General features: G+C 38.5%; 2 protein-coding genes across 2 annotated transcripts; one reads left to right on the plus strand and one right to left on the minus strand.

The window, feature by feature from the left end:
- Positions 1 to 323: 323 nt before the first annotated feature.
- LOC115921850 lies at positions 324 to 4,604 on the minus strand. Its single transcript, XM_030980107.1, has 5 exons — positions 4,389 to 4,604; positions 3,443 to 3,563; positions 2,470 to 2,630; positions 1,023 to 1,233; positions 324 to 661 (listed from the first exon to the last, which is right to left on the minus strand). The coding sequence occupies exons 2-5, from the start codon at positions 3,552 to 3,554 to the stop codon at positions 324 to 326; spliced, it is 822 nt and encodes a 273-aa protein (XP_030835967.1). The 5' UTR covers positions 3,555 to 3,563; positions 4,389 to 4,604.
- Positions 4,605 to 7,451: 2,847 nt separating this feature from the next.
- Positions 7,452 to 11,929, plus strand: LOC100893570 (cytochrome c oxidase assembly protein COX18, mitochondrial-like). Its single transcript, XM_030979529.1, has 5 exons — positions 7,452 to 8,059; positions 9,228 to 9,378; positions 10,106 to 10,227; positions 10,635 to 10,742; positions 11,578 to 11,929. The coding sequence occupies exons 1-5, from the start codon at positions 7,532 to 7,534 to the stop codon at positions 11,752 to 11,754; spliced, it is 1,086 nt and encodes a 361-aa protein (XP_030835389.1). The 5' UTR covers positions 7,452 to 7,531; the 3' UTR covers positions 11,755 to 11,929.
- Positions 11,930 to 15,433: the final 3,504 nt, after the last annotated feature.

Raw genomic sequence — 15,433 nt, forward strand, 5'->3', positions numbered from 1 at the left:
GCAGCGCCAGTCTTCCCACTGAAGAGGCACCGTGGGTGGTCTTAGTCGCAAAAAAATGCAACTTCTTTTTTGTCCTTTACTCCTTCTCTATTTCCCCCCCCCCCTTTTTTCTTTCTTCCTTCACAGACCCCAAGAAAATAAGAAACATTCGATAGAAGGCATCGCAATTTGCAATACAATTAACTTTTTCTAAAGGAAGCCCCAACATAATTATAGCACACAGTTAGGACCAATCAAAAAGCTACACTGAATGGCACTCTCAAGAATTAGCCAATCAGATCAAGCTATCAATACTTGATCGCAAAATGGTGCATTCTGATTGGCTAATTCTGGAACGTCACGATCACGCAATAGAGTTGATTACCTGTGTGCAACGGGACCAGGAAGATGGGTATCTCGAGGAGAAACTGAAAGATCACAAATTCATACGGATGCATGGCAGCAGCTGACCACGGGGTTGGAGCCTTGAAGCGATGATGAAGCTTGTGATACCGACGATAAAAAATAGGATGGTGCATCATTCGATGTGTGTAATACGTCGAAGCTTCGTTGTACACATAAAAGCCAGGGACGGAGAGAAGAAAGTAAACCCACCCGTAGTCTTTGATGTTGTAATAAAGTTTGGTCTCCCCTCCGTTCATGATGTAGGTTACTAAAATTCCTGTTGAGAAAGAAGCATCAATTAATTTTTTTTTTTAAATCTGAATTTGGACAGAAAATTCCGTCTGCTTGATCAATGTCGGAGGAGTTTTTTTGGTGGTCAAACCCTTGTTTGTCTTTTGACATTTTCCTCCAAGAGAGGAGGAGAGTGGTTCGGGGAAGCCAGACGTAGTTTCAGCCATTTATAATTATCCCTGAACAAAATATACTGATTGTTTCACGGTCTACTCTGAAATCAGATATATGGATTCTTTTTTCATTGTCTTTTACAAAGTAAGAATATGCTAATTCAACTTATTTTCATAGAATTTTGTTATTCTTTCAGATTTTCTTGTTTTAAATGAAATGACTATCACCCTTACCCGATGAAAGTGCACCAATTGCCATGTTAAACGATCCCAACCAGAATTCTAGTCTATCATCAACAGGTCGTAAGAACCGATCCGGTTGGCATTTCCAGTCTGCTGCCCTCTCTCGACGTTGGATGTAGTAGTACCATTTCAAGTAGCCACCGACCCCGTAGAAGATGAGAAAAGCTCCAGCGAAAGATAGGGGAAGATAAGATTCTACATCCTGATTAAAAAAAAGACAAATAAAATATTAATGATATGAAGTATTACTGGGTTGCCTGCATTTCATAGTTCAAAATTAAGTGTAAGAGGAATATTAGAAACGTTTCTATTTGTAGCTTGAAAATTCAATTTCCCTTTCGGGAATATAGGCCCAATTAAACTTTATGAACGTGGAATAAAGATAATCGAATGAAAACAATTTTTCTTAAATTCGAAAAGTGCGTAGATTTAGTTAGCTCATCGTCAAATGCAAACAAAATGGATCGAACCATCATGACTAAGGGTACGTTTAATGCTCAGATTTTTCTGGCCAGAATGAGGCATTTGTTACGCGTTTAGTTCAAAGCACGGTTGCGTCCTCACTCATTTTTGTAGAATCACAGAAAAACGGCGATCATAAACTCACTAAAAGGTGCGTTTTGGATCGGCGATTCTGCAAATCAGCGATTCTGGGAAGCATAAACGCACAGTCATTATTTTGTAAACGCGTTTAAATGGGGTCAACGTAGCATGCGCAGTGCAGACTCTGCACTGCACTTCTCTGGCTCCTCCAGGCATGAGCCAGAGAAGTGAGCATAAACAGTACACCGTGGAGCTGCGATTACGATGAGCGTTTACGATGAGCGTTTACGATGAGCGTTTCAAATAGCTCATTCTGCCTTCAAAATTGAGCATAAACGTACCCTTAGAATACAAAGCTGTTCTGAGCCAAAAGGGCATTAACTCTGTGTTAAAGTATTTTAGTTAACGTTCTTCTAGCTCCAAAACAGACGCATTATTCAAGGAAATAAAGAAGACGAAGCCGAATAATTTACCATTCAGGGGCTCGTTACACAAAGGTTTGCAATCCATTGCCAAATGGTAATGGCCAATCAAGATCCCCGTTGCATGTTCATTATTCTTAACAAGGCTGAGTATTAACCAATCAGGATTGTTATTTCAAATTTGCAATTGATCGCAAACCATTGCGTTACGGGGCCTAAGCTGATTAGATAAACACCTGACAGTGACTAGATCACCCTGCGTGGTCACTGTCAGGTGTTTATCTAATCAAATCAGCTCTCAGTTAAAATAAGAAAAAGGGGATTATGGGGGACCAGTGGTCACCGATTAGGCACGGTGTGCTATATAGAGGGCGCAAGTAGCTACAAGTAGTGCAGTCCCGCGCTTAAGACTTGTAAATGACAAACAGACGAAAAAAGTGGAAGAAGTGCTAAACTAATGCTTGATTACATACTTTCATGTAATAACCAACGGATCTCACGGCAGAGCCATCATCCGTCAAATTAGTTTGATCGTCAAATACTCCGCTAGACGGGTTGTCCGTTTCGGGCGATTTCCATGTTGCATCTCCGTGCCATAGTCTCTTAACTTGGATGTAAATGAATAGCCAATCCCCTGAAAATAAATGGTCAGAATGTGTGTTATCCAACGAAGACAAGCATATTTTGAGTATCATTTACTAAGTAAAGGAAATGGTCATCACCAGGCCCGTACGCAGGAATTGTTTAAGGGGGGGGGGGGGGTTAACATTTTAAAATCGGGCCGAAAATTTCGCAACGACTCGGCCAGCCGCTGAATAAAAAAAAAAAAAAAAAAAAAAAAAAGAATTACCAAAGGGGGGGGGGGGGTGGGTTTTCCTCCAAAATACACACATAACAAATATCAAAGGGGGGGGGGGGGGGGTTCAACCCCCCCTCCCCTGCTGTGTCCAGGGCCGCCTGATCCACCGTTCAATATTACTTTGACAAATCTTTGATAAATCATCTTTACGCTCTCAAACCTCCGGATCTATTGTTCTTCCTATAAGGCGCAATACTATAAGTGGAAACGAAGAACCTATAAAGGGCCTTGGCTGTGGAATGCTCTCCCTCGAGAAATTTGTAATAGCAGATCAGTTGAAGTGCTTGAAATGAATTTCAAAACGTATCGGTTTAATTCGGTATACAATTAATTGTTCTGTCATTGTACGTTCTATCTTACTTCTGTTCCTTTGTTTATAATGCAGATGCTTTTATGTGATTTATATTTCTTTTGTTTTTGTTTAACAATTGCACCTTTACTGATGTTTTCAAATGAAGTCATACGCCTTACAAATCATATGATATTTTCAAACGAAATTTCTTGCATCACAAAGATTAATTGAACAGCTTAAGTGGTATTGAATTCATTACCCCCAAAATAACTGTTAGAAAATAATGAAATTTTACCTCTTAATCCAGTAGCTAGTATTGCTGTAAAGAGAGTACCCAGTCCTACGAGTATAGCTGTTCTGAGTCGGATCAACAACGGGACTAACTGAAATCTGGCGGATCCAGCCATCCCGTTTTCCTTTACCCCCCAAAAAAGAAGAAAAAAAGATGTTTATAACTAATTTAATAATAATAATAATAACAATAATAATAGTAGTAATAATAATCATAATAATAATAATAATAATAATAATAATAATAATAATAATAATAATAATGATAATTAGTATAATAATAATAATGATAATAATAGTAATAATAATAATAATAATAATAATGATAATTAGTATAATAATAATGATGAAAATTATAATAATATCAATAATAATAATGCTAATAACACCGATGATAATAATAATATTAATAATGACAATAATAATAAATTCATATTGCATTATTCCTAGACAAATATAATTAACTGCGAATAACAATAATATAACAAGAATAAAAGCTGAAACAATAGCAAAAATGACATTAAGTACATAAATACCACACAATTATGAAATAGGTTCAATTTGTATCAATCAAGCACTACATTCAGATCGGTCTAAAGGAGTAATGGGTGGCAACTAATAAGAACAAGTGTATGGAAAGGTTTTTTGAAACAGTTGATGAGTTTTCGAAGATTATTGCAGATGTATAGTGACGATGCATATTGAGGGAGGAAGGTTGTTCCAAAGTTTGGGCGCAGCATTTACAAAAGCACGATCTCCAAGAGTATTGTTTATACATGCATCAACAATATTGAAATTCGTACAGGTAGCCTATGCAAATACATTTCGATAATATAAAACAAGATTAACTTGAATGTGAAATTTACGCCGTATTTACGTGAATATCACCAATAACATCGTGATATTAATTATACGCAAACCACACGGAGGATTAGACTTTACATACGTACAGACCGTTTTTGTATTGTCTCTACTTCTCAACAGCAAAACCATCAATAAAGAGCATACATTCCGACACTCTGCTTGTTCCGTTGAATAATGAAACAGTTGTTTAAACCTGGACAATCCCTATAAAATCGAACCGAAAAGCCACTTCCAACTTCCAAAGATTTGGACAACGATCAATGGATCAATGAATATTGATTCTCCATTCTCGTCAATCGAGACTAAAACGAAAGAAACAAATAGCCTAGCTATGGCAGACAGCTACGTACTAATCCAGCCAACAAAAATATATGAAATACATGTAGATATATACAAGTATAGGCATACTCTTAAAATATAATGCCAAAGCTCTGTCATTCAAAGTGAATTGACTGTTTGAATATTACCATAACTTAATCATAAAATGCTGATACTAAATGATCGCAACCATTCACTGCAGTCACTGCAGTTACTGCCCCAACAGTTGCTGCTTTCCAGATGACCGCCCTCCTTGTCATCAGAGGGTTGAAACCTCCTGTAGGTTCTAGAATGCTGTAACCATATAGCAGCATGATTTTTTTTTTTACTTGCACGTCACTATTTTACTGTATAAAGCAATTGTACACCCTTTTGTTGTCTGCACCTTCACCTGCTGTCACAACACATCCCATCCCAGTATAGCTTGGAAAAGCTGCTTCAGGGATTACCTCATCAAGTATCAAGCAACATTCCAACAATTTGAAACGAGATAGTGATTTAAACAATGAAAGTGATTTTGATGATCATATTAACTAGCACCTGTATAATGTATTCACCAAATGTCTTGTTGAAATTGCTGCTATTGTTGTTTTGAACTTGTTGTTGTTGCAGTTCCTTTTTGGAAGGGTATTATTTTCCCTGTTGGTAGTAATCTGCCTAACAAATGAAAACAGTTGATATCTTCCCCGATACCTGCAGCTTACGATGTAAACACTAATAACATGCCAGCGCCAGTTAAAAATGTTACATGGACAATGTAGACATGCGCGCACCACAACATTTTACATGCGTGGGACTACCGTTGCCAGTGCTCGCCCAGAACTCATTATTTCGCTAAGTGATTTGCACAACTCATGATCAAGTGAGCACGGAAACTCGTGATATAGTTTTGAAAGCTTGCAGAAGGTGAGAAAATTAAAAACTATGTAGAATATAGTCCCCTAGGTGTCTTATACCCCATCGAGTGTGTCACTGTTTTAATTCACTGTTCAATCAAGCAGTTTTCTTACTTCAGTCCCGTGTGTAGGTTTTTATGTGGGATTATGAAGGCTCTCATGTAAATTGCACTCGAGCTCGTAGTAGTCGTAGACTCGTAGATGTACAAGATTATTATATTAGATTAGACGTCTATAGTTGTATACTTGAAGAAGAAGAAGGAGGAGGAGAAGAAGAAGAAGAAATATTCAAGGCTAGATATAAGAAAATACTTTTTTTAGCAATAGGTCTAGAGTGGTGGAACTGTGGAATGGTCTCCCAGAAAACGTTGTGGCAGTGCGCTGGGTCGGTAAACTCGTTTAAGAATAGACTTGATAGTCACATTCAAAGAATGTAAGCCTTTTGTATGAGCCGGTCTAGGTGTTGTCTATTGTCTCATGTTAATTACACAACCTCCTCCCTCCACAAATATCAGTGATCATGGATGAATCCTGGATCGATGAACGGGCTTAGACCTACAACGTCGTATATTAAAGTAAAGTAAGTAAGTAAAGAAGAAGAAGAAGAAGAAGAAGAAGAAGAAGAAGAAGAAGAAGAAGAAGAAGAAGAAGAAGAAGAAGAAGAAGAAGAAGAAGAAGAAGAAGAAGAAGAAGAAGAAGAAGAAGAAGAAGAAGAAGAAGAAGAAGAAGAAGAAGAAGAAGAAGAAGAAGAAGAAGAAGAAGAAGAAGAAGAAGAAGAAGAAGAAGAAGAAGAAGAAGAAGAAGGAGGAGGAGGAGGAGGAGGAGGAGGAGGAGGAGGAGGAGAAGGGAAATTCCCCTTCTTCTGGGGAATAAGAGAAGAGGAAGAAGAAGGTATAAGAAAGAGGGAATGAAGAAAGATGATCATGATTAGATGAATTGATGAAGGAGAAGGAGTAGGATGAAGTGGAGGAGGGTGATGGGGTGGAGAAAAAGTGGAGAAGATGAAAGAGAGTCTAAGCTAAGGAAGAGGAGAAAGGAGCTAGAGGAAAAAGGAGGAAGAGGAGGAGAAGAAGATTGATGGGTTTATTATTCTGCATAAGCTTGCCCATTTGTGTACAGTTGTGAGTGGAAGTAGAATGAAGATTCCTTAATCTTCAAGAATACATATATATATATATATATGTGACAAAATTTTATCTTGGTAATGTATAGAGTGAATAGGTGCTTTCCTTTTTCTTCATGATCATTAAACGAAAAAATTCCATGGTTTCTTATTGACACCTTTTTTCATGTTTAAATTACTCTTGTTTCAGAGCCCATCCTATGATTCATGAAGAAGACTTGAAATCATTTGACCATGTACCTAATATCACATCTAGGAATGAGATTACCTATGATCTCGGCCCAGGTAAGTCAATCAAATAGATACAAGTTAATATTAATTTCTTCATGGAGAATGAAATTAAGGAACAAGTCACTCGGTGTTAACAGGACCATATTTTTCATGGTAACTTGCTTTAAAACACCATAAATAAAGTCATACATGGGGAGATGTGAATTCATGGAATCTAAAACAAATTATCTGAAGCCTGAAGTAAGTACAAACTACTTATATTAACTTGAGTAGTCTCTTTGTAATATTAGCTTTCTTTGATCATGATAGACAACACAAAACACCAGATTGTCTGTATAATGTAATTTGATGAATTCAAGAGGGCGAGAACACTGGCTGATATTTATAGGGGATGGGCAAAGGAATTTGTTATAGGTAACCATCCATTCCATCTCCAGCCTGGCAATCAAATATTTGAAAAAGACTTTGGACAAAATTGACTAATGTCTTACTCTTATCATTACGGTAGGTGTATTTTCAACTCTGTTAACGTTGTATGTGAAAGTACTTAACAATTTTATGTTATTCCTCCATCTAGGCATCTCATTCAACACCTTTGGGTGGTGTTCTGTATGCGAGGTTAGTTCATCCATGTAGTCAATGTCATGTGAGAAGAAAGGAGATGTCTTTGAAGATTCCTAACAGGACAATGAGCCAATGCAGGGTAACAAGCAGAACTGTTCTGTCACCTACCCTACAAACTCACAGCGTAAACCTTCATCACGGACACGCCCCATTCTTTCGGGTGAATGCCAATCAAAGACTCGGAGGCATCGGGTCGCAGTCGCCCATGAACTTCTTTCCAACGCGAACATCGACCCGCTCGTTTGGTGGAATCTCAGTGTCGGGAACAGAGAACGACGCAGGCATCTTTATCCCCACCCCTACAGAAAAATGCTATGAGCTGCTGGAGTACATTCATGACAATGCAGGGCTGCCCTGGTGGTTGACTATACTGGCCACAACCATTCTCCTCAGAGGGGTGGTCGTCTTTCCGTTTGCCGTGTGGCAGCAGAAGATACTCGCAAGGATTGAGAATGCTCAACCGATGATCAATGCGTACGTGGAGCAGATCAAACAGAAGCTAGCTTTACATGCCAAGGAGGAAGGATGGTCACAGAGACACATGGCAAAGGTCTTCAGTAATGAGGTAAGTACGTTATATTCTCTGTCTCCTTTTGAAGCCCGTCTGCACTAGTTTGGCCAGGAGGGCTTAGACCACCCAGCGTGGTCACTGACAGGTGGCTATCTCATCAACTCAGCTCTCAATTAACATAAGAAAAAGAGGATCATGGGGGACCAACGTGCATTGCTTAGGCATTGTTTTCTACATTGAGGGAGCAGGTAGCTACAAGTAGTGCAGTGGGGCTTTAATTCTTTCTTTTATTCCAGGGGGGAGAGCATTTCAGAGGTAAAAATTCTCCATAGTTTTGATGCCTTGTAAGAATCTTTAGATGGGTCAATCAAAGCGTTGTGCTCATCAATGTGATGTGCCCTGTTGCCCTCCATATGCAAATTTGGGGCTTCATAGTCACAATGAATTAAGCAGTGAGCTACTTGTACGTTTTCTCTTTCTATAATATGGAAGAACACACAATGACTCTATGGATGGATGTGTGGCATTCAGAAATGTGATAAGGACTTAATCCTCAATAATCATCTCCATCATCCATATTGAGTGAAAGACCATCAACACTACTGGGCCAGAAGGGATTAGACCACACAGCGAGGTCACTGACAGGTGGCTATCTCATTAACTCAGCTCTCAACTAACATAAGAAAAAGAGGATCATGGGAGACCTACAGGCACCGATTGGGGAAGTTTTCTATATAGAGGGAGCAAGTAGCTACAAGTAGGACAGTGTGGCTTTAATGGTGCGTTTAAAAAAAGGTACAGTACACATTTATACATTAATAATAATAATAATAATATTCCGCTTTTATATAGCGCCCAATACATTGATACAACAATGTGCCTAAGCGCTTTACAGATATATCATCACCCCTGTCATCGGATTCAGGCTTACCCGCACATAATGTATGCACATTCTCTACTCTCTGGGGAGCATTCCGGCCAGTCGCCATTTTACAATCGCACACTTGCTCATCCAACACCACATTAACTTTCGCATCCTACCAGGTACCCATTTAACACCTGGGTGGAGAGTGGCATATGAAGATTAACGTCTTGCCAAAGGACATTGGTTCCGCGGCGGGACTCGAAGCCCTTACCTTGCGATCTGCAGTCGGGTGACTTATCCACTAGACCACAACACCTCTACAGGTTTTTTTTCCTTCATATCTTCTTCTGAACCCAGGTCCGGATGCTGGTCAGTAACGTCCACTTTCGCGAACACTGTAGTTCACACAAGCTATCTTACCTACCCTTCTGGCAGGCTGGTGTGTGGACGTGTATGACGACATCTATTGGTCAGATGACTGGGAAATATCCAGAACTCTTCTCAACGGGTAATCTAATAAATCTAATGAAATTTGCAACTGATATTTACAATCAATTGCAACTCAACTTTCTTGCCCCACTAGTCTCCTAAATTTCCTAGGATTTTGTTAGGATTAAGTTTTAACAATTAATTTGAGTGAAATAGATCTAGCTTTCATTCTCCCCCTCTCTCTCCCTCTTACTAATGGGGGGTTGTAAGAAAGTTGAGTTGCGATCAATTGCAAATTTGCAATTAATCACAAGACTTACGCTTGATTTTGGGGATTTGCAATTGATTGCAACTTTCTTGCAACGTCCCATTAGTTATGTTCTATTTTGTCATCTAGCAATATCGATGTTTAACAGTTGTACTTCATATGTCTGATAAAAGCCTGGAATGAGCTTCATATTTGATTCAATAGGTGAGAACCAGATCTCCCTTATTCAGTGCTCTTCCTTTTGCAGAAATCACATATGTTGTCTAATTCCATGTTGTTTTATACCCTTTACCAACCAAAGCAATACTTTGTTTTTCTGAATCGTTACAATTGGGTTTTATTGATTTATGACTTAGAGAACCATTTTAATCGACGAATCTGACTTCAGTGCTGCCTTTGCTGGCCTAATTTTACAGATTTTAATTTTGTTCTTTTATAAATTTTATTTATTCACTTGAATGGAAAATGAGATTGAATTCCACTTTAAAATTCTAATTCGTAATACATTTATTATGATTTTTAATATTTCAATTTCTAGAGCTGGACATTGATGTTCTACCAGCTTTAGCCAGTGAGGGTTTCCTGTGGTTCTCTGACCTAATGCAGACTGATCTAACTCTAGCAGTTCTTCTTGGAGTCATTAATGTCACATTAGTTGAGGTACCTGTTACACTGTGTTTCATACCATGAAATAATTCAGTTTTAAGCCTGCTGCACATTATACGATCTTACTACCATCTCATTGGGGGAGAATTTTCAATAGCATTTAATACAACGTTTTGTGCCAGTTTTAAATTGATTTTCAGATGCGATATCGTGACCTTAAAAAACATTACATTATTTGTTAGGTATTTCTTCTGCTTTTAATTTTCAAATTTCACCTACATTAGATATGTGGCATTTCACTTCCATAGCAGTAGATTTAAAACGTCCTCCTAGTGAAATTTTGTGTATAGAAATCCTTGGCACTCAATGATATGTTTTTTGGAAAAGATACCTACTGAATAGTATATGTCTTCTTCTTTTTATTTATTTGTTGTTGTTCTGGTTGTCTTGTAACCTGATAGCTTTGGTCTTTGAGGAGAGGCCCCTTAACGAGAACACAGCACTATCTTCAGAACACCTTCAGGATTGTAGCCATCTGTTCTGTACCCGCTGCTGCTATGCTGCCATCGGTAAGAACCTTCTATTCAATCTTAAAGCCCCACTGCATTACTTCATAGCTACTTGCGCCCTCTATAACAAACAATGCCTAATCGGTGCCTGTTGGTCCAACATGATCCTCTTTTTCTTATGTCAATTTAGAGCTGATTTGATGAGATAACCACCTGTCAGTTACCTTGCAGGGAGGTCTAATCCCTCCTGACCAAAATAGTGCAGATATGCTTCAAAAGGAATTGTCATATAAAACAAGTTTGGGTCATGTTGTGTATCTAAAGAAATATTTATTAAAGTATGTGGGCCTTATGGATCAAAGAAGGTCACTTGCTTGGTGGCCTTTATTGAAATAAGTATTTATTCGAGATGCATGGCCCTACGTGTTATCAGTGTCTGTGATATGGTGTAATATCGAAGCCCTAAAAACATTGCGCTTCAAAATAATCAAGTGCTTCAAAAAAGTAAAAATCTTGGAGTGACCGTACTCATTTCCCAATGGACTGTAGTGCTTAATATAAGAAAACAGTAGGAAAACGTTTTTGAAGATTTGAATTCCAATCATAAATATCTTGACAATACAATATGCGATTGGCTTGTAAAAGTCATGGGATTCATTTCTGACCTAAAGGTTTATAATTATGATTGCAGCATGAGCTAAATCCAGGATTTTGTTTAGAATCAGAAACAAAGTTACCCAATACCTTTTAAGCATGTGGGCATGATGAATCAAAGAAGGTCACTTGCTTGTGGCCCTTTATTGAAATATGTAACAATAATCATTATTTGTACATGCTAAAAATTATGTAAAATGTAATTATGATCATCCATAAATTGTCTTGTTTCTCTTTTTAGGCGGTGAGTTTCTATTGGTTAATGTCAAGTCTATGTGGTCTAGGTCAGCTAGCGCTCTTGAGAAGTCCTTCCGTCAGACGGATGTTGGGAATTCCTCACGCTCCTAGCGAGATGAAAAGACCAATGGAAGAAATGAAAACAGCTCTCCAAGCTAGATATGCCAAGAGAACCTTCTAAAAGCACTAAGGGTATCTTATTCTGGGTTTGAACCATCTGCTGCCGGGGGTTACTCGAGTGTGGGTAAAAAAAAAATCCGATACAATTCACAGAGTATTTGGTATACATGTAGCGCCTGTTTTGCTTGCAGACTTAAAGAGAAGGTTGAGTTCTGGGAAGAGGTGAAAAATAATTTGTGAGCGTTATCATTCTTATTATGCAAGTGTGGAAGAACATCAAATAAGACATGTTCCCTGAAAAGCATGGCTCTTCAAATGCCTTTATATTCTTAATATGTCATGTAACATCGTAAAAATCCAGGGTAGTCCCATATACATCTTTCTGTGTAGAGTGTTTGTAACTTTACCAACACTTGGCCAAATTTCTTATCATTTTGATGATTCCAGAACCTTGCAATACACGCAAATTCTTATATGCTAGATGATCAACCTTTTCTGATTGATTCCACACCGTTTCTTTCACAATGCAATCGCATGACCAGAACTCAACTTCATCTTTAACTCTGATTCATTGACGATCAGCCATGCAATGAATATGATCAAACATCAGTAATTCTCAAGTTCGTTTTTTTCGGGACGCACTGTATAAAAAATACCAGTATGTTGTATTTTTGTTTCCATCTTGGCTTGTGAATGATGAACGGTAGGTGAGGGGAACATCAGTGGCGGATCCAGGGGGGGGGGGCCCGGGGGCCCTGGCCCCCCCCCCCCCCCTTGAGAAAAAAATCATGTAAAATCACGTGATTTTGACCTTTTTGGGGGGTTGGCCCCCCCCCCCCCCCTGGCGCTCAAGGGGGGGGGGGGGTGCAAATTGAAATTTTTTTGAGGATCAAAAAAAAAAAAATGTGCTCACATGCATTTGTATCTCTCAACAGGCGAGAGATACACTAATTTACCAAATATATCAATTAGTAGGCGGTTTCCCATCAACATTTTTATCATCATGTATTATTCAAAACATATTCTTTCACATGATTGGTAATAAGTGCTTCCATTTCATTTTTTGAAATTGGGGCATTTCCAATACTGGTCTTTACCTTTAAACGAGATGTAAACTGGAGAGCATCAACACATATTAGTTGCTAGAGTTACAGATCAAATCAAAGAAAAAGTAGATGGAAAAACTTCTTTGTGGAAAGTCATGTGTTATAGTTCGCAGGCAATATGTTATATTTCTTTTTCATAGAAGTATTACGCTTTGGGTTTCAAGAGGTAAATAGTGGCCACACTGATTTTGCTTGATTTCATGTTTAAAGCCCCAAATAAGGTAAATAGGATTTTTCTTAAAGAGAGAGTCTACATTGTACAATATACATACACGTTTACGATGAGGGAGTGAAAATCTTTCGACTTTCAAAGCCAAGCAATATGTTGATTATTTTCATCAGAATTATGGTATATGTTTTTTTATGAGCTGCGAAATAGGATATATGACCATGCTTATAAATGAAGGCTACCAAGCCATTATCAGATACTGTTCTTATTGTATGATAAAATTAAAGAAATATAATGAATACATTGAAATGTGCAGAGTTATAATTGCTCTTTGTGTTTTATAGTTGCGGTTTCTTTTAAAGGGATCGTTTAACAATGTTAAATCTGAGATGCATGGCCCTACGTGCTATAAGTGTCTGTGATATGGTGTAATAGTGAAGCCCTACAAAATTGCGATTCAAAATAATCAAGAAGTGCCTCAAAAAAGTAAAAATCTTTGAGTGATCGGTTTTACCATACTCGCTTCCCCCAATAGACTGTAGTGTTATGAAAACCGTTTGGCAAACGCAAAATTTGATTTCAATTTCAATTTTCAATCATGAATATCTTGATAATCAGACAGGCGATCGGCTTGTAAAAGTCATGGGGTTCCTGACTTACCTAAAGGTTTATAATTACGATTGCAGCACGAGCTAAATCCAGGATTTTGTTTCAGAATCTGAGACAAAGTTACCGGATTACTTTAATGGCTCCATGTGATATTGAGTGTTACATAATACAAACGAATGTAAATTTGATATTGGTTAAATGATGACGGTAAAGGTTCGTTTAGATATGACCAGCAAAACCGTTGTGTTAAAAAAAAAGATGACGACGTAAAGTGTAGTATGCACCTTAGTATGTATCTTTTAACACAGGGCTCAGTGAATACGTGCAGGACCTGTGTTACATGCAGTTGCCATTCAATAACACATAAAAAAACAGCAGCTTTTTTGTGGCGGTTCAATCTCGTCATATCTGAACGGGCCTTAAAAATCATGATGGAGATGGAGAGAAACCATTGAATAGAGAAAGAGGGGTGGGGGGGGGGGGTAGAGAGAAAAGAGAAGAGTAGGGAGTGAGAGAGAGAGAGAGAGAGAGAGAGAGAGGGAGGGAGGGGGGGGGGGGTTGGAGAGAAAAAGAGATGAGTACATAGAGAGAGAAGGGAGAAAAGAGAAGAGTAGTGAGAGAGGGGGTGGGGGGGGGGGGGCGTTAGACAGACAATAGATGAGTACAGAGAGAGAGAGAGAGAGAGAGAGAGAAGGGTAGAGAGAAAAGAGAAGAGTAGTGAGAGAGAGAGAGAGGGGTAGAGAGAAAAGAGAAGAATAGAGAAAGAGAGAGAGAGAGAGAGAGAGGAAAGAGATGAGTAGAGAGAGAGAGAGAGAGAAAAGAGATGAGTAGAGAGAGAGAGAGAGAGAGAGAGAGAGAGAGGAGTCTAAGGAGAATGAGGGAAGAGAGAGGAATAACCCTAGGGATAGGAGGAGATTGGGAGGTTGAGAGTGGATTAAGAATAGAGGAGGACGTATGTCCCATTTGCAGGCCAAAAAAAAAAGAAAAGGTTAAATTCTGGTTAAATTCCGCCAACTGCATTTGAAAGAGTACTAATTTAGAACTTCCCTCAAAACGAAAGGGCTTTAAAAGGGATTTTAGTGGGAAGATAAAGACCATTAGTTGTCAAATCGATTGCAATCACACAAGTAATAACCTGATTTTCAGACCCTTTTACCGTACACGTTGTGCTGCACAAAGGTTCAATCAGTTTAATTTTGGCCAATACAAGTAGTGGGTTTATAGATGTAGACATATCCTCATGTATCTGTTACAGCTCATTTTATGTATATTATTACCAAAGTAAAGAGAGAGAGAGAGAATATATAAATATATATATATATATATTATATATATATATATATATATATATATATATCTTCTCTGTCTGTCTCTCTCTCTCTATATTCTCTCTCTTCCTCTCTCTATCTTCTCTTTCTTCCTCTCTCTCTCTCTCTCTCTCTCTATCCCCCTCTCTCTATCTCTCTTCCCCTCTCCCCTCCCCTTCTCCCCTCTCCTTATCCCCTCCTCTCTCTCTCTCTCTAATTTTTTTTCTCTCCATGCCTTCCCTTTCCTCTCCTATTCCCCTTTTCTTTATTACTCTATTAGGCTTATCACCCCTCTCACTACCACCAGCTTCTCCATGTATCCCTTTATTTTGTACAAAACTGTGGAACGACTTGCACTCCTATTTTATGGTTGACAAAATATTCTTTCTCTAAGAAAGGCTAAGAAGCCCCCCCCCCCCCAGGCTATGTAGTTTCAAAATAGCCCAGGCTATAACGTAAAAGCCAAAGAATACATGAAATATTGTAATATGGACAAACTAGATATTGCTCATTGTTAATTTACCCATTGTATACTGGAACCTGGTGGTC

Source organism: Strongylocentrotus purpuratus, unplaced genomic scaffold (assembly GCF_000002235.5).
Source record: "Strongylocentrotus purpuratus isolate Spur 01 unplaced genomic scaffold, Spur_5.0 spur5_scaffold_10, whole genome shotgun sequence".
NCBI lineage: Eukaryota > Metazoa > Echinodermata > Echinoidea > Camarodonta > Strongylocentrotidae > Strongylocentrotus > Strongylocentrotus purpuratus.

Excerpts from the sequence above, each read along its gene's own strand:
- LOC115921850 (XM_030980107.1), bottom strand. The coding sequence starts at position 3,554 with ATGGCTGGATCCGCCAGATTTCAGTTAGTCCCGTTGTTGATCCGACTC. Across the intron at positions 2,631-3,442 it reads ACTAGCTACTGGATTAAGAG|GGGATTGGCTATTCATTTAC; the intron begins GTAAAATTTCAT and ends ATTTATTTTCAG. Across the intron at positions 662-1,022 it reads AATTGGTGCACTTTCATCGG|GAATTTTAGTAACCTACATC; the intron begins GTAAGGGTGATA and ends CTTTCTCAACAG.
- LOC100893570 (XM_030979529.1), top strand. The coding sequence starts at position 7,532 with ATGTCTTTGAAGATTCCTAACAGGACAATGAGCCAATGCAGGGTAACA. Across the intron at positions 8,060-9,227 it reads CAAAGGTCTTCAGTAATGAG|GTCCGGATGCTGGTCAGTAA; the intron begins GTAAGTACGTTA and ends TTCTGAACCCAG. Across the intron at positions 10,228-10,634 it reads TTAATGTCACATTAGTTGAG|CTTTGGTCTTTGAGGAGAGG; the intron begins GTACCTGTTACA and ends GTAACCTGATAG.